Source organism: Phacochoerus africanus, chromosome 2, assembly GCF_016906955.1.
Source record: "Phacochoerus africanus isolate WHEZ1 chromosome 2, ROS_Pafr_v1, whole genome shotgun sequence".
Lineage (NCBI taxonomy): Eukaryota > Metazoa > Chordata > Mammalia > Artiodactyla > Suidae > Phacochoerus > Phacochoerus africanus.
Genome location: NC_062545.1, coordinates 167,664,486 through 167,688,751, shown reverse-complemented (window position 1 = coordinate 167,688,751; position 24,266 = coordinate 167,664,486). Strand labels below are relative to the sequence as shown.

The 24,266-nt window shown below is 42.1% G+C and overlaps 1 protein-coding gene across 1 annotated transcript in view; it reads right to left on the bottom strand.

Moving 5' to 3' along the window:
* LOC125120784 (IQ domain-containing protein H-like) overlaps nt 1-24,266 on the bottom strand; it is a 147,403-nt gene that overhangs the window by 16,949 nt on the left and 106,188 nt on the right. Inside the window, 1 exon segment of the mRNA XM_047769211.1 lies at nt 7,940-8,110. Within this exon segment, the coding sequence (XP_047625167.1) occupies nt 7,940-8,110 (171 nt within the window).

Genomic DNA, 24,266 nt, shown 5'->3' with positions numbered 1-24,266 from the left:
TAAGCAGGGTCCACATCTACAAAAATGTTAGGCTCTTACAGGCTAATGCATTGAATTGTGTGCCTCCATTGGTATTGTCCCACTTTGAGCCACTGGGAATTTTATTTTTACAAAAGAAAATCTAGTTGACCCTCTATGCCTCACAACTGTACTTTATTATCACCCTGACCTATCATGAGTTGTTCCCTTGGCTGGCTCCCTTACACGGCTGGGGAGTTTTCTGAGGGTAGGCACTGTTTGGTTTCTGAATCCCCAGACTGGACATGATGCTAGTATTCAGGGTTTATTGAATGAAAGAAAGAATGGCTACATGAAATAGATTCAGTGGATTGCACTTCCCTCTGACTTAAGAGATTCTTCAAAGGATGTAATTCAAGGGACTTGTAGTCATTAGTACTTTGCGGAAGAAGCAGAGATTGATTCACAGAACACAGAGGATAATCACATTATCCCTAGTCATCCTAGGCCTTGCCTCAAGAGGATGTCTTTTGGAGGACAGTGTAGCTCTGGTGGACCTGGCAGGGATTATTGTGGGGGTGGAGGGGGACCAAGAACTGACTAAGAGAAGTTCTGGCCCAGTTATTTAGCCAGTCTGGAGGAGCGTGACCACCAGACCTGCTCACCCTGCCATGCCAGGCTGTGCCATGCTCCTGCCTTCACAACCAAGGCCCAGAAGACTGAGCTTTTGTATATGAAAGTGAACTGTAAATACTCTGGAATTCCATTGTGATTACTGAGCATGTAATCGCATGGTAATTACCATGAATTCACAAGATAATTCCAAGGTTAATTTTGTCTTGTAAACTTGTCTTATACTACCATAGTATATAAACTAGCAAACCCCAAATCAGGCCTCAGTCAGCAAGGGAGTGAGGTAGGCAGGAGTCTAGTAGCAGGATCCAGCTCAGTGCTATGTATCTTGGCTCCAAAGTAAGGCAGAAGAGCTCACTGTCTAGTAATTCTGGACCACAGTTCCTTCTCCTCCCAGACCTGAGCTTGTGATTCATAAAGAATTTGAAAGAAAAGCTAGGATATTTGGCATATGTCTCTAAACAATGTCTTATTTTCCATGACCATCACCATCTTACTCCAGACCATATGGCCTGGAGAGCTGCTTCTCCTTTCTACCAGGGAGGTGGGGATGCAAGCAGAATTCTGTAGTGGGAAGGTTATACTGAGTCAGAACAACTAAAGTTCAAAACCTAACTAGGTCATTTACTATATGTGTGATCTTGTGTGGATATGTCATTTAACTTCTCTGACTTCTGATTAAATAAGCATCTAGCACAGCACCTGGCACCTGATACATGGTAGCTGCTGTTGTTGCTGCTTCTTTGAAAACATCTACAGGGCCTGGAGCATTGTGGACCTACACTAAATGTAATTTTCCAGGCTCTTCCTTCCCCCACTGGTACCTGGGATTCTGAGCATTACCACCAGATCAAACATTTCCCAAACCCAGGTTGGTCAGTGCTTAGAACTCTTCAGTGTCTCTTCCTTGCCTTCAAATGAAATCCAGACACCTGGCTTAGCTGGCAGACTCTCCCAAACTTGCTCAGTGAATCACTTCTCCCCCTTCCCAGATTCTCTCACAAGCCCAACTGGTTCCTAACAGACTGTGGGCTCTCTTCAGCCTGTCCTTGCTGCTGAGGGAGGTCTGCCTCTCCTTGCCACTTAGTGACTGACCTCATCTTTAAGGCCAGACCAAGGTCTCTGTTCCTAGTAAAGCGTCCTCTGTCCCTGCCAGTCCACAGTTATTTCTCCTAAGAACTCCAGCAGCAGGTTAATGGACTGTCACTCAAATGACACTTAAATGAGACCTTGTGGTTTTTCCTAGTATATGTGCTGTCTTATATTTCTTTTCAACTCTTCAAGGACAAGGACTTTGTCAAATGTCTCTGAATTCTGGATGTTTGGTGAAATTCCTGGTTTAAGTGCTTAATAAATGTGTTATACTAATGCTAATAAATATGAACATACATGATACATCTACTTTTTTTTAAGGACTTAACTGACTCCACAGTTTCTGCAGGAAAGAAACTGTCAGTGATCAAGGGTTGTCTTTTATCTAGCCTGATAGCACAGGTGACACTACTCTCTTGAGAATTAGATGAGTTCATGAATACCTAGGAATGGTGTCTGATACAGAGGAGGCACCCAAAAACAAGTTAGCTCTTATTATCATTTGTTAAACTAAATAATTTTGCAAATAAGATAATAAATTATTTGAAATAAAAAAACAACCAATTGGTATATCTTTTCCTCAGAGAGGTGCTTGGATCAGAAGACTTAGGCTTTGCTACTTAATTTTATGACCTTGGGCAGCTCACTTAACTTTAAATAGACTTACTTTCCTAATCTGTAAAGTGGGTATGATAATCCCTGTGTTACCTATTTCTTGGAGTTATCATAGGGATCAAATACGCTCATGTCTATTTAAAGTATAAAGCAATATCCAAATAGAAAACATCATTTTAAAAAGGCTGTATTGTATAATCAACTCTCTTCTTCTTTTTTGTCTTTTTCTAGGGCCGCACCTGCGGCATATGGAGGTTGCCAGGCTAGGGGGTCTAGTCGGAGCTGTAACCACCGGCCCACGCCACAGCCACAGCAACTCGGGATCTGAGCCAAGTCTGTGACCTACACCACAGTTCACAGCAACGCCGGATCCTTAACCCACTGAGTGAGGCCAGGGATCTAACCTGAAACCTCATGGTTCCTAGTCGGATTCGTTAACCACCGAGTCATGATGGGACCTCCTCAATTCTCTTCTGATGCTGTAAAATCCATTTAGGTTTGCCAAGAAAATCATAACTTAAATGGATTTTATGGCATCAGAAGACTCCTCTGTGACCAACTGGCCTGGTCAGTGTTCACTGAGTCATGGCCTAGCTCAGAGCAGATTAGTAGCCAGTGGATAACAGTAATATGCTTGCAAATAACCTCATTACACAAGGAGATGAAGCTTCTTTTGGAAAAAGAGCTTTCTCTATGGCCTCAACCAGAGACTTCTTCAGGGATGAGCTAAAGCTCTACTCCGGGGTTGGGTCATTGACTCTCATTACAACACAAGGCAGGTTGGATAGCACAATGGTCAGATGCACAGGCTTTAGGGTCTGACGGGCCTGGGCTTAAATCCTGGCTTCCATACTTGCTTGTTGAGTAACCTTCCACAGGTTCTTAACATCTCGTAACTTCAGTCTTCTTATCTAAAAATGAACATAATAATAAGGGTACCTACCTAATATATTAGGTCATATAAAGATTCACATAAAGCACTTCGGTAAAGTTAAGGCTGAGTACATTTTGGATGTTATTATCTTGTTATAGTAGTAGCTGACCTATTTGCATCCCGTGAAAAACTTGAAGCTCTTTGCTACTCATCCTTGTATCCTCTGGAATAAGTAGAGTGCCTGGCACAAAGTAGGTAAATTTACTTCTAATTGAATCTGGCTGAAGGTACTGATAGTCAAAGTGATGGCTGATGAGACTTAGGATGTGACCTGTCACAACAGTATTATTCCTTTCTAAAAAATCCTGCAAGAAAAAGACCTTTCAGTGGAAGGTGGTAGTACAGAGCGATGGGCCCTTCCTAAGGCCCCTTACAGGATGTGTTTCCAGCACCCCACTATATATGAAACTGCCTGGGCCAGGCTTGATACAGAGCCCTATGCTATAGGCCCCATAAAATCAAATCCCTCGGAGTTCTGTCGTGGCTCAGGGGTTAGCGAGTCCAACTGGGAACCATGAGGTTGCAGGTTTGATCCCTGGCCTCGCTCAGTGGGCTGTGGTGTGGGTCGCAGCTTGGATCTGGTATTGCTGTGGCTCTGACGTAGGCTGGCGGCTACAGCTCTGATTGGACCCCTGGGCTGGAAACCTCCGTATGCCGCTGGTGTGGCCCTGGAAAAAGACAAAAAAATAAAATAAAAAATAAAAAAATCAAATCCCTCAAGAGATCCTAGGGATCATTTAGGCCTCCCCCATTTTACAAATGAGGAAACTGAGGCCAGAGAGAATCAGAATTCATGAACTCTGTCTTTTTTTTTTTTTTTTGGTCTTTTTGCTATTTCTTGGGCCACTCCCGTGGCATATGGAGGTTCCCAGGCTAGGGGTCGAATTGGAGCTGTAGCCACCGGCCTATGCCAGAGCCACAGCAACATGGGATCCGAGCCGCATCTGCAACCTATACCCCAGCTCACAGCAAGGCCGGATTGTTAACCCACTGAGCAAGGGCAGGGACCGAACCTGCAACCTCATGGTTCCTAGTTGGATTCGTTAACCACTGCGCCACCACGGGAACTCCATGAACTCTGTCTTTCATTGCAGTGTTGTTCTCTTCAAATTCCCACTGGCTGCATTTGGACTGTGTGGGAATTTCAGAGGTTAGCCATTTCTAGGAAAATGGGGGGGGGGAGGAGAGAAAATGTTGTTGATCGAAGTCTAGTTTTATTAAACTACCTTTCTAAATCACAATCTAACAAGAATGCTTCAAGCCAAATAAAGGAAGCTCGAAATACTCCTTTTCACTGGAGAATATAATTTTGCTTCAGCCACAATTTAAATTGATTTAGTTCTGAGCACCAGCACTTGAAGTGTGGAGCATATTCTATTTTCACCATGATACTTGTTTTGACAGTGATGCATTTCAGTTGACATAGTTGAAATCCTTATGTAATAAATCTCTGCCTGAAAATTAATCATGTTTATAATATTCTGAGAATTAATAACACCCATTGCTCAAATCATTAACTTAAAAAAGGAGCTTCCAAAATCTGTTCTCAGCAGTAAGGGACCACAAATAAATGAATGTTTGATAAAATAATCCAAGTAGCAGTTTAACAAGCGTAAACTTGAATGTGGTTGCAATAACACAGAACTATTGTTTAAGGGTTGGCAGAGGCTGATGAGGTTCTTATTTCAGTTACGAAGCAGGCATCCACATGCATAATGAACTGCTCTCTGAATTATTAATGTGTTGCTTATTTAGCCTCATCTGTCTAGAAGATAATGTATCCTAACTCTAATGAGTGATTGGTTTTGTACATAATTACAGTAGCAGCAGTAGCGGGGAAATGTGTGCCTTCAAAGAAGGAGTTCTAAAAATAAAGTCATCACATAAACTCCATTGTTGTTGCATTCTATCAAAATCAAACCCGAAGCATTTGAGAATTCATAATAAATTACAGGAGACAGAATCATTATTAACATCATAATTTAACACAAAAGGTTTTACTTAATCATTCATTACAGATCATGTGCTATTAAAATGTTTATAAATGACTGAGGTTGTTTTAAGATGTTTGCAGAGATGATCTCTTTTGGCCACTCACCAGCTGTGGTGCGGAGGGTCCACCAAGAGAGGGGAAGAGTAAAAATGGATAGAAAAGGGTAACAATTTATGCCCATTCTGACAGAATGTTAATTAAAAGTTAAAAAGCCGTAAGTGACTCCTTTTCATTTCTAAAACATAGTCGCCTGGGACTCATCTGATCTTGCTTCCACCCTCAAGTGGTTATTTGTGGAGGACACTGGATCAGAAGCCTGTGCACCTGGTTTGACTGGGTTTAAATAATAGTTGTTTGCCACCTGTTTCTGATAAGGGGACAATAGCTCTTTTTAGAGTTTAGAAAAGTTTTTGCTTTTTCCCTGCATAGTATGTTATTTAAAGGAATAGGCCCAAACTGGAAACCTTTTATAGGCATTCATTTTGAATATGCCCTCATTATCACTGTGGTTTTATCTGTGCATTTCCTTTCTCTTGTCTTCAAAGGGGGCTGTCAACTGCATGTAAACCTGACTGCATCGCAGCCTATTAACACTTGTTCAGGAAGCTTCCATTTGGTTGTAAATTGTACTGTGTGTACTTGTGTGCATGCTTTTTAAAAAACTCTCCTATCACATCGACACATACATGCATAGGAGCATGTGTATGCACACACATGCACAGTGGCACCAGGGTGAGAACATCTGTTTATTTTTCTAAAACCAAAGCACTTTCACTTTATCCCTACATCACAAAACCTGCATAGCTGTTCTTCAGTGACTCTAGAAACATTTGAATTATTGAAGATCATAATACTTCCCTCTTGTGTGTGGGCAGTTCCTAAAAGTGTTGTAAGATTCTTGATCACAGGAAAATTCTTGTATGTTGCCTGTAGCTAGGATCAAAACCCATAGGCAAGATGGGGAAAAAATGGGAGAGTGCTTCCAGCTCAAAGTACAACTTCTGTTTAATGGCCTTCTGAAGCACCATACTTAAATGCAGCAAATTGTCTTTGGAAATCTTGTGTTGAACACCAAGTCAGCTTCCAGCTTCCTTTTAGAAATGGCATGGAGTTAGGTGTCAAGTTTCACTGCTGTCCCTCCCTCAGGCACTGACTGTGGGGTCATATAGTTTCCTTTGGTGGGAAAGAGACCATGGGTGGAATCAAACCTGGGAGATTCCCAGCAAGGTCCTGGGACCTATTAAGAGAGGTCTTTTTCTTCATCCCAAACCCCACTCTACATCTCTTCTTAATAAGCAAAGAGATGTAAGGCATTCCCATGAGCAAGGGTACCTCACAGGACAAGTGGATTGAGGAGGAGAAGGAGGCTGCCGCCTGAACCGCCCTCAGACATCTGGTACCCTCTCCAGTCTACCTTTCCTAATGTGCACTGAGTTCCTGCCAAGGAAGGTGACTTGTGGGAACCCTGGGCAGAGTCAAACAAGGGTCCTTTAAATCCAGAGGTGTGTCTTGGACCCAGAGAGGCCCAACAGAGAGGCAGGATATATTGCTCTGAAAAGATATCTCTAGGGTACTTGTGTGGGGGTCCTATTAACCACTGGCATTCTTCTTTTATGTGCTTGACATATTCGGATCTCAAGAAGAGCTTCATTTGCAAAAAGGGCATGAAGCCCACTGTTTTAGGAGAAGGCAGAGGAAACCCTCTGGCACTGTCAGAGCAGCTGTGGCATGAGCCTCAATCTGCTCTCATCTCCCATGTACACGAAGGGCCATCTGGTCCTCTTGACCTTTGCTCTCCTTCTCTAGGACCAACCTTGCCCACTCTCCCCATGGAGATTTACCCTTTGTTACCGGGCATCCTGAGGTTGCTAAACCTCAATCAGTCCCAGGACTGCTGCCTCCAACTCCCGCAGAGATGGGGCCATGGACCGATGAGAGACCTCATTCACCAAGCTGGGAAGTTGGGGTTTTCCTGAAGATGGCAGGAATCATTTTAAAAATCATAAGAAGGGGAGGAATATGCTCAAATTTGTTTTTCACCTTGACCACCGTGACAGGAAGCCAGAGAATCTTTGTGAGAAGCTATGATAATCCTAGTGTGAGACCATGAAAGCTGAAATGAAGAGAGTATCTTTGAGCAGGAGAGGAGAGGGTGAGAGTTGAGCCATTTTAGCAGGTAGCAGCAGTCGGAGCTAGTTGCTAACTGGGTGTAGAGATATGGGGTATCTGATCAGACTCAGGCCCGACCCACCAGGAGCAAGTATAGGTGAGGAGAGAGGATGAGTGCAGGTTTGGATAGTTTGACCCTGAGGACTCTGAGTCATTCTGTTGAATATTGGATCTGGGAGTCTGAAGCTGAAAAAAGAGATTGGGGCTAGAAAAATATGGGTTTTGTAGGAAGCTGCTGGTAATTGAAGCCATGGGTGTAGATGTACTTGCCCAGGGAATCAAATTGAGAAGAGAATGGAGAAGAACACCCAGACCCTCACCCCTGGCAAGCCCTTTCGCCCTTCCACATAGTGCTTCCCCTTTCTGAATGGTCTCTCCCTTCTGTGACCAACACATTCATATACCAGAAGCCCATTTTGGGAGGTAGAGTGACTTGCCTGAGATTCTTCTTTCTGGACCTACAGAGCCTGGCACAGCCAGAGCTCAGCAAGTGGTGGTTGAGAGTTGCCAACACTGAGGAGAATCAAGAAGTATCAGATGCTTACCGGCATTGCCTGGGGGTTCACATGGCTTATTTTCCTCTCTTTCTTGGGAACAAAGCAGGGCACTTCAAGGGTGCCCAAACTGCAATCCAGGTGGCCGTTGGTCAGGTATAAGGTGAGCTGGGTCAGGGCCAGTTGGTCACTGTATGAGATGTTGAGGCCTGTTGCCCACACCTGAGTAAAACAGGAGCCGTAGAAGTGAGGGAAAGAAAGCGTCCATCGCCCCTGACAAGCCCGAACTACATCAGACCTAACTACACCAGTGAACACAACGCTTTAACAGAGTAGATGTTTTTAACTTGTTTCTCGTTTGTTCAGCCAAAGGATGGAACCTCAGTCTGACTCTCATCAGAAGATTCAAGGTTCTTGTGGGAAGTCACACAATTGGAAATACCTGGCCAAGATAACCTTATGGAGAGGCCCGGTTCTGAAAAGCTCATGTGCACCTGGATTCTTCTGCCTGTGGCTTGCCATTTCTAAAGTGGTCAGTGCAATGCTTTCTACTGAGAAATGAGGCTGGATAGAAACTCCAGAGGATGGAAAGTTAAAGGGGAGCAGACAGAGGTGGGGAAAGAGTGAGTAAATATGAGAAAAGAGCAGTTTTCCCTGTTTTAGGAAAAGCAGTGCTGGTCTCTCTCAGACTCTCAATATGATTTTTTTTTTTTTTGGTCTTTTTGTCTTTTTAGGGCCTCACCTGCGGCATATGGAGGTTCCCAGGCTAGGGGTCCAATAGGAGCTGTAGCCGTCGGCCTACGCTAGAGCCACAGCAATGCCAGATCCGAGCCGCGTCTGCAGCCTACACCACAGCTCACGGCTAGGCTGGATCTTTAACCCACTGAGCAGGGCCAGGGATCGAACCCGCAACCTTGTGGTTCCTCGTCAGATTCATTTCCGCTGTACCACAACGGGAACTCCTCAGTGTGATTCTTTTTTTTTTTTTTTGTCTTTTGTCTTTGTTGTTGTTGTTGTTGTTGCTATTTCTTGGGCCGCTCCCGCGGCATATGGGGGTTCCCAGGCTAGGGGTTGAATCGGAGCTGTAGCCACCGGCCTACGCCAGAGCCACAGCAATGCGGGATCCGAGCCGCGTCTGCAACCTACACCACAGCTCACGGCAACGTCGGATCGTTAACCCACTGAGCAAGGGCAGGGACCGAACCCGCAACCTCATGGTTCCTAGTCGGATTCGTTAACCACTGCGCCACGACGGGAACTCCTCAGTGTGATTCTTAAGGGAAACTTAGGGTTGGCCTACAAGCCTTAGCTCTACTGTTATTTTTACTATTTTACTTTAAGAATGCAAGAAAGTCAGTTCACCCACCCTCTGATTGTCACAGTATCCTCAGCTGGGTAATGGTGATAGCACCCACCCTAGCTGAATCACAGGGTTATTAGGAGAATATGTGATGCAATAAAAATTAAAATACTTTGATAAATAGATATATGTAAGCAGTAAATTACTCTAAGCTAGTAGATACTTTCTTAATGTGCATTAACTCTTTTGACAGATTTTTTTCTGAGCATCCATCCACTATGTGCTAAGCTGCCAATGGCAAAAGTAGGTCTTGTGCTACCCTCTCCCCTCCATGTGACAGACCATCCTTAATTTCTCTTGTCACTCCCCACCACTACACTGAATCCAGAAGCAGCTCCAGAATCCTCCTTAGTTCAATGCTCAAGGCTTGTGCTAGTTATCTGAGTGTAAAAGGTAAAGGGACACAGATTCTCCCATCAAGAAGGGGAAGACAGATACAACCATATTCAATTAATTACAACATGATGAATACCTGATATAATAAAGGGATGGAACAAAGTACTGCCAAAGCAGAAAGAATGGACAAACTGAGTTTGTCTAGTTAGGTCAGGGCTGTGTCATGGAAAAGGTAACTTTTGAGCTTTGACAGGCAGTACAAATAAGACTGGTTCCCATGTGTCAAGTACTACAAAGTGCCAGGTGCTTCACAGACATCGCAGATCTTTATAATAATCTGAAAAATGACAGCTCCATGTCATTGATAAGGAAACAGAAATTCAGAGAGGTACCCAAGCCCACACAGCTAGGAAGAGGTGGTCCTGGTTCTGAATTTAGTTCTGCCTGGCTCCAAGTCCACTCTTTGCCCTTACCCTGCTGGAGGAGATGACGTTGATCTTGGCCCAGCCAATTGTTACCCTGGACCAGTTTCCTAGTTAAACTGAAAGCTAAAGTTATAGAGGATCAAAACATGTTCTCGTTTAATATAATCCATGCCATGGAAATGTCTTGTGGAGAAAACATGAAGTATTGTGTTTCTGGAGTATGCTGTAATTAGCAGTAATGCATTTTCACTGTAGGAAATTGGAAACTAACACATTTTCATGAGGACTTGATTAAACAGTTTTTCCTCATAGAAGGCCTACATGTGCCCCCCACACCAACTCGGTATGTTAAAATACATAATACATCTGCCCTAGAGTGGACTCCTCTCAAACAAATCTAGCAGTGAGTGACTTGAGTAAGCATTGAATGTAAATGGCATCATTATAAGGATATTAAGAGGTCAGGCTGTCAAGGCCCCTTGCTAAACTGAAGCTAATTTCAGGAGTCATATTCGCACAGTAATGCCCTTTTATAATAGCAAATAAATCACATTTGCAACAATTGTTAAAAACTAACTGCCAAGTATCTGTTTCAGTTGTAAATATCCTATTTGTCAACTTAAATATTTCCTGCTGTATGGCATAAAATGCAAATCAGATGAGGATAGCTACTTTTCCTTAATATGAGAAAGTGAACTTGCTATTATTACAAGTTGGGCATTTTTTTCCCCAGAGCTTCTATTTTGATGTTTCAGTGTCCTTGATCAAAGGGAAATGCATATAACAAACATTATTAATATTATGTTAATAATATTAATGTTTTTGTGATGAGGATTTTTTTTAAAATGTTTATTATAGTTGATTTACAATGTTCTGTCAATTTCTGCTGTACAGCAAAGTGACCAAGTTGTACATATATATACATTATTTTTCTCACATTATCCTCCATCATGTTCCATCACAAGTGATTAAATATAGTTTCCTGTGCTGTACAACAGGATCTCATTGCTTACCTACTCCAAATGTAGTTTGCATCTACTAACCCCAAACGCCCAGTCCATCCCACTTCCTCCTGCTCCCCCTTGGCAACCAGAAGTCTGTTCTCCATGTCCATGAGTTTGTTTCTTTTCTATAGATAAGTTCATTTGTGCCATCTGTTAGAGTCCAGACATAAGTGATATTATATGGTATTTGTCTTTCTCTTTCTGACTTACTTCACTTAGTATGAGAATCTTCTAGTTCCATCCATGTTGCTGCCAAGTGGCATTATTACTATTATTTTTTTTAATGACTGAGTAGTATTCCATTGTGTATGTGTACCAGCTCTTCTTAATCCATTCATCTGTCGATGATGGACATTTAGGTTACTTCCATGTCTTGGCTACAGTGAATAGTGCTGCAATGAACATATGGGTGCCTGTATCTTTTTGAATGAAAGTTTTGTCCAGATATGTGCCCAGGAGTGGGACTGCTGAGTCATATGGTAGTTGGTGATGAGGATTTTAGTGGGAAGGCATCCTGGAATAGGGGGATGAGAATCAATGAGTTGGAGAGCCTAAATCTGGCCCTCACAAATGGTGCAAACTCAAATGGTTATTTCAGCTATCTCAACCTCAGTATCCTTAAGTGTAAAAGGCATAAATGATAATACCTACCACAGGGGGTTTTGAAAACAAAATAGAATAAACGCAGAGTTCCCGTTGTGGCTCAGCAGGTAACAAACAAGATTAGTATTGATGAGGATGTGGGTTTGATCCCTGGTCTTGCTCAGTGGGTTAAGGATCTGTCATTGAGGTGAGCTGTGGTGTAGGATGCAGACACAGCTTGGGTCCTGCATTGCTATGGCTGTGGCATAGGCTGGCAGCTGTAGCTCCGATTCAACCCCTCGCCTGGGAACCTCCACATTCCATGGGTGCGGGCTCCCCCAAAATAGAATAAAGGCACATAAAATTGCCTTCTGTATTATAAAGTTCTGTATTGAACAGAACTTTATACAGAACTTAATACAGAACTTTATAATACAGACATTATTTATGATTACTAAACATTTTCTTTAAGAGGAGTAGAATCTTTGAAGACACATTTTCAGTTGCCCATGTAGCTACTAGATTGCCTCATTTAATGGCTGTTTTCCCCCATTCATAATCATTGTGTTTAACTTCACAATTCAATCCAGTAGATGGTCAGGTTCGAACAAGGTTGGTATTACTCTGTTTCTGACCCATGAGGATACTGAGATCAAAAAGTGTTCTTCGTGGTTTGCCTAGGATCGTAGAGCTCAGGCCAAAACTCTGCTCTTTTTGTAGAGCCAGAATATTTCTGCTACCCAGGCTGCCCTTACCTCTTGGTTCACAAAGGAAATAGAACAAATTTCTTTAAGGCTTTTCCTCAACAGCAGGCTTGCCTGAATTGCTCAGATAATTGTTCTGTTTTCCATCTGGTTTTTCCATTGAAGACACTGCCTGAGGCATGCTTGTTTTGCGGACGGGGGTTCCTATTTCCCCTTCTAGACTATCAGCCCCTTAGGGAAAGCTGCTGAGTCTTTGTCTTCTGACAATGCTCAGTGTCTGGGGCAGGCTGGCTCCCAGCAGGGTATATCAGCACCTCTAATGTTTCACTCCAACTCCTCTGCAGCCTTTCAGGGTCAGGATCTAAGTGAGTCTCTTGAAGCTGGTTTCAGATTCAAATGCAGCAAATATTCATTGACCTTCTCCTCTGTGCCAGCCCCAGGCTTTCCCCAGTATCTCATTTAATCCTATTCTTTTTTTTTTTTTTTGTCTTTTTGCTATTTATTGGGTCGCTCCCGGGGCATATGGAGGTTCCCAGGCTAGGGGTCGAATCGGAGCTGTAGCCACCGACCTACACCAGAGCCACAGCAACGCAGGACCCGAGCCGCGTCTGCAACCTACACCACAGCTCACAGCAACGCTGGATCGTTAACCCACTGAGCAAGGGCAGGGACCGAACCCGCAACCTCATGGTTCCTAGTAGGATTCGTTAACCACTGCGCCACGACGGGAACTCCTAATCCTATTCTTGATTTATGGATTTTGCTGTTACTTTTAGAACCTAATCTCTCTCTGCACTGGATCCTCCCACCACAATTTAGATGAGCATTGATGTACATAGCACTTCACAAAGGCACTACAACTGGGGATGGAGAGAAGTGGATATATTTTTAAATGTTTAGGAGGTGGTTTTGACATGACTTGCAGGACCGACTAGCTGTACAGATTACTTGGTTAAATGTGAGGGTGAGAGAAAAACATCACTGAAACTTAGTGCTGGAAAGACCTTTAAAAATCATCTAATATAATATGTTCATTTTATAAATGGAGCAACTCTACTGTGAGAAGCAAAGTGTTTTGCCTTGAGTTTCAGAGCCACATATCAAAGATGTTGGTACAAGAAGAGTTCTTGCCATGGCGAAGTGGGTTAAGAATCTGACCACAGCAGCCTGGGTTGCTGCGGAGGTGCAGGTTTGCTCCCCAGCCCAGTGCAGTGGGTTAAAGGATCTGGCATCGCTGCAGGTGCAGCTTGAATTGCAGCTGCAGCTCAGATTCAGTCCCTGGCCTGGAAACTTCCATATGCTGTGGGTGCAGCCATCAAAAGGAAAAAAAAATGTGGGACAAGAAACCAAGGTGTCTTAGCTCCAGTCATAAAGCAGTAGTTGATAGTTGTTTGACTGATTAACAATATTCAAAATCCATTTTGTTAAAAATGGCTAAAACACTAGAGAGATTTATATCAAGGCCTTAAGAAGCATGAGTATCACAAAAATATTCATCTCAGCATTAATTGTAAAATTGAAAAGTTGCAGCTGTCCAACATTTGGGCATTGGTTAAGAGGATTATGACACATCCAGATGATGGGCTAGTCTGTGATGTTATTGTGAAAGGTAATGATTGTGACTAACTTTTGGTCGTGTAGGAAGATTCACAGAATGGCAAGAGAAGAATATACAGTCATATGGGTAATATGACTTCAGCTTTGTAAAAATAACGTTATATCTAGAAAAGGCTAGATGAGAATAGAACAAAATGTTAATATTAGAAGATTATAGACTTTCATATATAGTCTAGATTTACACTATCTAATGAGGTAGCCACTACCTGTTAAGCACTTGAAACATGGCTGAATCAAATTGAGATGTGCTACAGCTGTAAAATACACACCAGTTTTTTTTTTTTTTTGGTCTTTTTCTTTAGGGCCGCACCCGTGGCATATGGAGGTTCCCAAGCTAGAGGTCAAATTGGAGCTGTAGCCGCCGGCAACGTGGAATCTGAGCAGTGTCTGCAACTTACACTGCAGCTCACCGAAATGCCAAATCCTTAACCCACTGAGTGAGGCCAGGGATCAAACCTACGTCATCATGGATCCTAGTTGGGTTTATTAACCGCTGAACCATGATGGGAACTCCTACACATCAGATTTTGAAGAATAAAGAGGTAAAAAAGAGTGTGAAATACCTCATTAATAATATTTTATACCTATTATATGTTGAAGTGATCCTATTTTGGTTGTGTTGGGTTAAATAAAATACATCATGTATTAAAATCATTTTCATCTATTTTTCAGTTAACTTTTACATTCTAAAGTGAGGCTACTAGAAAATTAAAAATTATACATGTGGCTTGTATTTGTGGTTTACATTCTATTTTTATTGGGTTGGTTGTGAAAAAGCCCATTGCAGCTTCAGCCAGGGGCAGGGCCAATACTGGTGGGCTGGGGAGAGATGCTACAGAGGCCCTGGCTCTCCATTACCTGACTGGCGCTGAGCTGGATGCAGTCCTCACTGCAGCTCTGTGGAGACCTGGGGCAAGGTGGTCAGAACACAGGGCAGAAGGCAAACCAAGAAACTGCAACAACCTTATCACTTAAACAAGCACATGAGAACTGAAGACAGGGTCAGGCAGAAGTGAATTTACTCAGAATTTTTCTGTTCTGAGGTTCTGGGTCTTGTTTAGGCTGCAAGATTTGGGATAAAATGGTAGTAACATGTTTCTGTCGGGGAAGGTATGGGAGAGAGGGTCCTGGTACTGAGCCCTTTTTGCCTTAGGTGTTCCTGGCAGATGGAGGCCGCCTGCTCACCCCTGCTGCTTCTGCCTCTTTCCTGTGACAGGTAGGATGGATGGGTAGCAGAGCATGTAGATATAGGCAGATGTGCAGAGGCCCTACGTTCTGTGACTATCTCCAAGTACAAATAGAATAGCAAAGAGTTTGGTCTTGCCAGCCTTCACTTATGGGCACTGGGTAGATATGGGACTAAGAGATTAATTTATAGATCAAATAACATTTGTTGAATTATAGAATTTCAGAGCTTTATGAGTCTATAGGTGTTTTGCAGATACATCTCTAGGTTTTTTTTTTTCTTCTTTATTTATAGGAGAAGAATCTGATGCTCTAGACAGGATAAGTGACTTGCTAAAGGTCCTACTCTGGGTACCAGGGTCTTGGCAAGTCAACTCTCTGAGCCACACTTTTGTCAACTAATCACTGGGGATAATAGTCTGGCTGGACCCTCCCTCAGTTGTCTCTAGATGTATCTGTGAGGCTAACGGGGAATTAGGAAGATTTCTAAGCTCTTGTAGAGTGTTTTTTATTAGAAAATTTTTTAGAAACTTTCATTCTGATAATAAATTTGGAAAAATAATCAGTAAGTTCAGGATATGCATAGTTTTTAATTTGAATTTTTAAATTGAAATATAGTTGATTTACAACATTTCAGCTGTATAACAGTTATTTGGTATTTTTATAGATTATAGACCATTTAAAATGATTGTAAAATGTTGGCTGTGTTCCCTGTGCTGTACAATATATTCTTGTAGCTTCTTTATTTTATACATAACAATTTGTACATGTAACCCCTTACCCCTGTCCTTCTCCTCTTCCTGTTCCTCTCATCACTAGTGATCACTAGTTTGTTCTCTGTATCTATCAATCTGTTTCCATTTTGTTCTATTCATTCCTTTGGTTTTATTTTTTAGATTCCCCATATAAGTGATAACAAACAGTATTTGTCTTTTACTGTCTGACTTATTTCACTAAGCATAATATCCTCCAGATCCATCCTTGTTTTGCTCATGCAGAATTTTTTTAAAAGGTAGATCTTCCAACTAAGACTAGAAAGAGATGCAGTACTGAGAATTGGCCCACCACAGAGAAGGCATCAGGCCTTTAGAACAGAGTGCTATACACAGCCCCTACTCCTTAGCTGTCTGTTTTGGCGGAGGTAATGTGTGCCCCACCTTCCTGCCCACATTCTTATCTTTATTCACAGTCCCAATATGATAGAAATACACCATTGGATCACTTGATTCTTTCTAGAGCAAGACTAAACCCTTAGTCAGACCCACAGCTATGGCTAAGCTATGGAGGCCAGGCCACCTGCCCAGTTCTCTGCTGGCTGGGTGATGCAGCCATGGGTAGCCAGGTTTCCCTCTGTCCTTACAGGTTTGGCTAAATATGGAGCCAGAGGCTTATTTCCTACTTACAACTGTGGAGGCTGGGAATCTGTCAGAGGGCTAAGGAATGACATGATTTAACATATCACAACCAGTAGTAGAGGGCTACTCTGGTTGTGATGCACAGAAGAGACCATGAGGGGACAAAGGTAGAAACAGAGAGGTCAGTGAGGAGGCTATTGGAGTAATCTGGATGAGAGGTAATGGTGGGTGGCCCAGCATCATAATAGTAGAGGGGGGCAGAAATGGTCATATTAGGAGTTCCTGTCATGCATGGCTCAGTGGCTAACGAATCTGACTAGGAACCATGAGGTTGTAGGTTCGATCCCTGGCCTTGCTCAGTGGGTTAAGGATCCGGCGTTGCCATGAGCTGTGGTGTAGGTTGCAGATGAGGCTTGGATCTGGTGTTGCTATGGCTCTGGCGTAGACTGGCGGCTACAGCTCCTATTCGACCCCTAACCTAGGAACCTCCATATGCCGCGGGATCAGCCCTAGAAAAGGTAAAAAGACAAAAAGAAAAAAAGAAAAAAGAAATTGTCATATTATAGATACACTTCAAAACTAGAACCTAAAGGACTTACTGGTGGGTTGGATATAGGGTGTGAGAGAAAGAGAGAATGTCTCCAAGACTTTTGCCCTGAAGAAAGGGAAAGATGGAATTACCAGATACTGCATGGGGTAGATTGCTAGAGGAACAGTTTAAAGGGTAAAATTTAAAATTTCAGGTTTGGGTGTGTTAAGTGTGAGATGCCTTTGTTGAATAGTGTTCTAGAGGATGGGAAGAGATCTCAGGCACCTTTTCTCCATTCTTAGCTATAAAATCAGGAGAATGTGCTTGGCCGGGCTGTGGAGATAAAGCAGAATCAGTCCCTATAGGGAAGCATCTTTTTTTTTTCCCTATAGGGGGAGGCATCTTTTTCTCTGCTGTTACTTTGGGGCCTTGGGCTGAAGGCCCTCCTTGGCTGGGGAGAGGTGAGGTCTGTAGGACATGAGGACATGAGGCCTTCTGTAGGTAGCTCTGTAGGGAAAAGAAGTGACAGCAGCTTGAGGGCAACAGGGACTAACTAAAGAGGCCTCTGCCTTGAGGGAGGCAAATGTCTTTACTGGATGGAAAGAGCACCGGACCAGTATTACGGGACCTCTCTGGGAGGGAGTGTTGGCCTTGCCATTTACAGTCTATGTGATCTTAACTTCCTTCCTCCTCTGGGCCTCAGTTTCCTTGTCTACTAATATAGACCAATGGTCTCTATCCCTGAGGCCTGTGATGTGGACCAGTGACTATATGAGATGCAGTGTGAGACTATTATTTTGGGGTCTGGCAGATACAAGTCTGTTTGGACCCTGACATCTTCCCTGTATAACTGCCAGGAGCAGAGTCTGGGGGAGGTGTAAGAACACGCTTGCTTGGATTTTGACTTGGGTATTCTTATCTGATTTTCAGAGATGGGGTGCACATTTAACTTCTCTCAGATGCTGTTTAAAAATAGCAGAATTCTGGCTGTCATGCAGAGAATGTACTTTCTTTAGCAGCTACTAGATGAGATCTCTTCCCATTTTGATCATTGAATCACCAGACACCATCAAACTCTCCATTGTGGTAAACAACACATCCAATACTTAATTTTAGAGAGGTACACTTCACTGTAAGAATTTTCACTTAGGAAACTATTAATGTGATTCCAAGTTTTGGTAAGAATTGTTTGTATTATATAAAAATGTCAATAGACAGGCAGAGGGGCTGCAGCCTCTTGGCATGTTGCCACCTAGTGGTGGCTGCTGGGATGGCCCAGTCTCTTGGAGAGGTGGGGAACTGCAGTACTGCTGTATGGGTTAGTCACCCTGGACCTGATCAACAGTTGAGACTTCTAGCATTCACCTTAGAGGCCTTCCCCTCTGTCTCTATTAATCCTATGTATCCTTCTGGGCACTGTTTAAATCACAGCTCCACGAGGCTGTCTCTGAGCAACTAGAGTATCTATTTTCTACCACCTGCCCTGGACGCTGTTGGGCCTTTGGAGTTCGTGGGGCCAAAGGCAGCAAAAAATCTGGGCCCTGCCACTTAGCACTCAGGGCCTAGCAGTCTCCCATGGCTAGGGCCTGCATGATTTTCAAAGGTCTTCAAAGCATTTGGATTCTGGAAAAAAGTGTTACGGGCCCCCAAATATGAAAATTATCAAATAACAATAAAAATATCATATAAATATATATATATTATAAAAATATCAACAAAGTTGACATGTCAGTTAAATGCAACACAACTCTTTTTTATAGTTATGTCTATGTCACATTCCATGAGAGTTCATTTAGTACATTTGATATGACATAGGGTAATAGAATCTCTGAAACTGAAATTATTCAGTGCCCAGAGAGGTCTGTTTAAATAGTGCTGTCCTGGAAGTCCTGAAATGACATTTATCATTTTCACCTCTTCCTTTTATGGCTGAAGAATCGGAGAGGTGAACTGACTTGTTCAGTCCCATTATTAGGGGAAGATCTGGATTCTTGTTCTTGCTCTTTCCATGACACCTAATTACCAGCATTCACAGTCCAGTATCTGTATAGTGCCAGGAGCTTCTCTGTGACTTTGGAAATTTTTTCAGTGTAGGAACTATATTCAGAATTAATTTGGGGATCCAAAATGGAAAATATTGAAATTTAAACCTGCACCATCAGCATCTGTATTTATGTTTTCCACTTAGGTATTTAGTTTGTAAAAAACAAAACAAAACACGATTTTAATATAGTCTTGCCTTCTCTGCTTCCTTTTCCAAGCTTTTTCCACTACCTCCATAAATTTATGATTCTATTATTTTCAAGATTGATGGCCTGATATTATTTATATTCCTAAGGTACAGAATTACATACTCATTTCTTTTTTCCTTTTTAAGTATTTTCTCACTTTTTATTATGAATTTTTCTAAAGTCATTTTCTTATTTTGACATTAAGCTATAATAAACATGAAAACCCAATTTTTATAACCTGTTATAGGTTTCTCAGACTAGTAATTATATATGCTTCTTTCATGCCAATTCAATATAATAATCCCATGCTGTAGTTAGTTATTCTTCTTCAATTTTCATGCTATAAAATGTCAAGACTGGTGAATGATTTGTTCAATTGAGAAGTACTCCTTTAACGTTACTGCAAATGATCTCCAAAAGGCTTTTGCGTGGATTTCCGAAGCAGAAAGCTCTCGTTCTGGAGCTCCACTGGGGAGGATTCCTGTGCCCAGTCTTTGTGGATGTGGAAAGCTGTCTTGCAAAGTGAGGTGGGGATGTGCATATGCAGCACCAGCCACATCAGTGCAGTGAGTTGGCAGCAGGGTTTGCCTTTCCCTTCCAGTTTCCTTAACAGCTCCAGTAAACCAGGTTTTTTTTTTTTTTTTTTTTTTAATAAGGAAAAACCTTAATTGCAGACTATATGGGCAAGAAACAGGGTCTGTGGCCTTGGAGGTAATCTTGTCTGGACTCTTTAAACCCTGGACACAAGGCTCTGAGAGGGGAAGAGGCCAGAGCTCAGACTTGAAATCAACCAGAGCTCTTAATTTCAAGTCTAAGGCAAGTTTGTTTACATTTGGGAAATTCCTAGAGAGAAGAATCAGACAGACAGCAGGGATCTCTCATTCATAACTGAATTCTGCATAATACCTAGCACAGCACTCCTGATACATATGTGCAATAAATCTTTGTTAGATGATTCCATTAAATAACAAGGAAATAAATCTTCCCTTTAAAACACAGACAGGAGAGATACTACTTCAAACCCACAAGGATGGCTGAAATTAAAAGGACAATAACAAGTGTGGGTAAAGACATGGGCTGGTGAGATTGTAAAATGGTGCAGCCACTTCAAAAAACAGTCTATAAATTTCTCAAAAAGTAGACATAGTGTTATCATATGACTCATCAATTCTCCTCCTAGATATGCAACCAAGAGAAAAGAAAATGTTTACATAAAAACTTGTGCTTGAATGTTTATATAACATGATTCATAACAGTCAAAGAATGGAAGCAACCCAAGTGTCCATCACCTGATGAATAGATAAACAAAATGTGATACAACCATTACAATGGAATATTATTCAGCCATTAAAAGGAATGACATATTGACAATGAGGTACCAGCTCATACCAGTCAGAACGGCCATCGTTAACAAGTCACTAAATAACAGATGCTGGAGAGGGTGTAGAGATGGGTCATATGGTAACTCTGTCAACTTTTTGAGAAACTGACAGACTGTTTTTTTAAAGTGGCTGTACCATTTTACAATCTTGCCAGCCCAATTTGTCCTTCACTGTTGGTGGGAATGTAAATTGGTACAACCACTATGGAAAACAGTATGGAGGTACCTCAGAAAACTAAATATGTAACTACCATATGACCCAGAAATCCCACTCCTGGGCAGACTTTCATTGAAAAAGATACACGCGCCCATATGTTCACCGCAGCACTAAGCACAGAAAGACAAATACCATATGATATCACTTAAATGTGGAATCTAAAATATGGCACAAAGGAACATAACTACAGAAAAGAAACAAACTCATGAACATGGAGAACAGACTTGTGGTTGCCAAGGGGAGGAGGAGAGGGAGCAGAATGGACTGGGAGTTTGGGGTTAGTAGGTGCAAACTATTGCATTTGGAGTAGATAAGCAATGAGATCCTGCTGAGTAGCACGGAACTATATCTAATCACTTGCGATGGAACATGATGGAGGATAATGTGAAAAAAAGAATGTGTGTGTGTGTGTGTGTGTGTATGTATGACTGGGTCACTTTGCTGTACAGCAGAAATTGACAGATCATTGTAAATTAACTGTAATAGCAAAAAAGAAAAAAGGGCAAAATAATATAGATCTCCAGTTAAAGTGTAAAAAAAAAGGAATGACACATTGATATGTGCTTAAACATGGATGAGCCTTGAAAATATTCTGTCAAGTGAAAGAAGTCAGTCACAAAAGACTACCTACTGTATGATCCCATTTATATGAAATGTAAAGAATAGGGAAATCCTTAGAGGCAGAAAATGGTTTTCAGTGGCTGGCAGGAAGAGGGTATGGGGTGTGATTTCTAATGGGTACAGTTTCTTTTTAGAGTAAAAGAAATGGCCTAAAATTAGATAGTGATGTTGGCTTTATATCTCTGTGACTGTACTAACAGCCACTGAGCTATATACTTTAAGAGTGAGTTTTATGTATATGATATCTCCGTAAAGCTGCTACACACACACACACAGCCTAGTCTCCAGGAGACCCATTCTAGGAAGGACACCTCCACAGTTTGTATGGCAGCTTTTTTGAATCTAAATCATGACTGAATGAGGGAGCCTGTGATAAACCACCTCCCAAACTGCCCTGAGAATTTATTCTAGGTATTCTTTAAGTCTCCACTTTAAAAAGCTTTTCCATATTGGGTAAAAAAACACCTGCTTTATGCAAACTAGCACTCAAGCAATGGTTAATACCTGGAGCTCAATAAGCAGTCATGGGCTGTTCTTCTGTGACAGGCAGTACACTTCCCCTGACTACCCACTGCAGGCTTTCATTTTGTATCAGCTCCTGGACCAAATGGGGTTCGTTGTGGTCAAATGCAGAAGAGATGCAGGGTTGGTCAGGCAAGTGGGCATGTGACTAAAGGAAAGTTTTGTCTTAAACACACCTGCTTCCCTTCATCCCTCCTGTTACTCATTCCAGGCTCCTCCCACCCCCAGTGCCTTAGGCTGTCTCCAGCCCTCTGCCCTCCATAGTGACAATTCCTCATCCTCATCAAGTTAATCCAATAATTTAGTGAGTCATGACTAATTTGGTGATGGTAGAGGGTACCGTAATGGAACCTTTTGGATTTGATTGTTTGGATTCTACAACTTTTCCTCTGCTTTGACCACATAGGACAGACTATGAGGAAGACCTGGGAAGGAAAGAGAAAGGGAAATTAATGTATAGAGTCTATTATATACCAGGCACTCTGGTATTTTCTCATGTCATCCTTACAACAACCTTGTGAGGTAGGTATTAACACATCTATTTTATAGAAGTGGAAGTGGAAACTCAACCCAGAAACTTGCCCAAGGTCTACAGCTAAGTGGCAGGGCTAGGATTACAGCCCAAGTTTGCTGGGCTCTGAAGTTCAGGTTTTCCTCCTATGCTTCATCTTGGAGATTACTCTCCACCTGGCAAGGGAAACAAATGCTTGGTAAAATGAGAGAGCACCGTGCTGCTGGCAGTCACATCCAGAAGTTCCACTAATTACTAGGTGGTTCCGAAGCCAAAGAAAGGTCTGTGGTGGACTTTGGGCAAGCCGCTTTATACCTTTCTGCCTCACCTTTTTCATTATTTGTCTGTAAAGAACTTTGAGAGCCTGTAATCAGAGAGCTGCATAAAGACAAAAGAAATTTTGTCCTTCAGTGTAGGCAAAAAGCCAAGGTTTCTACCTGTGATCAATAGAAGTTCTGGGGCACTTCCCAGAAACATATAGGCAGAGTTTTAGGGCCCTGGGAAAAAATCAGTTGAGTAGCTGCTGACTGAAAATCACCCTGTAGTTTCACCTGAGTAAGTGGTTTTCAGCTGTGACTTGCCCGTCAAGGCTCTGCTGCTAGGTTAGACCTCTGCTCCTCTTGAGCTTCACCTGACAGGCTGCTTTAACTGAGCAGCCCCCTCCCACCCAATACCATTTGTCCCTAAGCTCAGTTTCTAGTAAATGAAAGAAATGCATTAAGGGAAGTATTCCTTTCTCCTTCCCTTCCTCCTTCTCCTCATCTCTTCTTCTATTCTTCTAAAATGTAATGTACTCTTTCTTTCTTTCCTTTTTTTTTTGTCTTTTTGTCCTTTTAGGGCCATACCCGTGGCATATGGAGGTTCCCAGGCTAGGGGTCGAATCGGAGCCTGCAACACCACCACAGCAACACCAGATCTGAGCCACATCTGCAACCTACACCACAGCTCAAAGCAACGCCAGATCCTTAACCCGCTGAGTGAGGCCAGGAATGGAACCCGCAACCTCATGGTTCCTAGTTGGATTCGTTTCTCCTGCGCCATGATGGGAACTCCATCAATGTACTGTTTCTTAATATACAGCTTACTCAGGAGAATGCACTAGAGCATTCTTAAGTCATGGCAGATAAGCATAAATTCTTAGTTTCAGCTCTACTCGTATTTGATAAGCATTTTATACAGTATTCAAGACAAATTTGTGAAAGCACTTTCTAAATATTTCCTTTAAGCAAATAAAAATTATAAAATATGTATATTGATGTTTTAATCTAAGAAAGCATATCTTTTGGTTTACCATGTTTTTAACATTAGTAGAAGTTTTACAGTTATTTCTTTGAAAAGTGTATTCTTTATATTGAACCTCTTTGTAGCTGTCCTCTCATGCGCACTTCTACTTATGGAGGGTAGGGCTCTTAGTAGATGACACATGGGTTCAAAATCTTCTCCTGCCGGTGCAGAGAAAGGCTGCTTGAAGAACCCAGTTGTCCTTGGTGGTAACTGCCAATTCCATGTTCTCCTTGGACTCTTTTCTCTATAATTCCTTTGTATTTCCTGATAATGTTCTCTGCATGGGAGGTGAATTCTGGTTTTTTGTTTGTTTGTTTTTTAATTTGGACTTTTATTTTGTATTGGTTCCTGACTTAACCTGGTCAGATTTCAATAGATTGGTTTGATATTATTTACGTATTAAAGCATTTGTGGAGAAATTGGATAAAGTTTAAAAAACGAACATAGATAAGTAGGTACTCTAGAGTGAGCTAGGAATGTGGGATGATAGGGGGATATTGACTCCCTTGAGAAG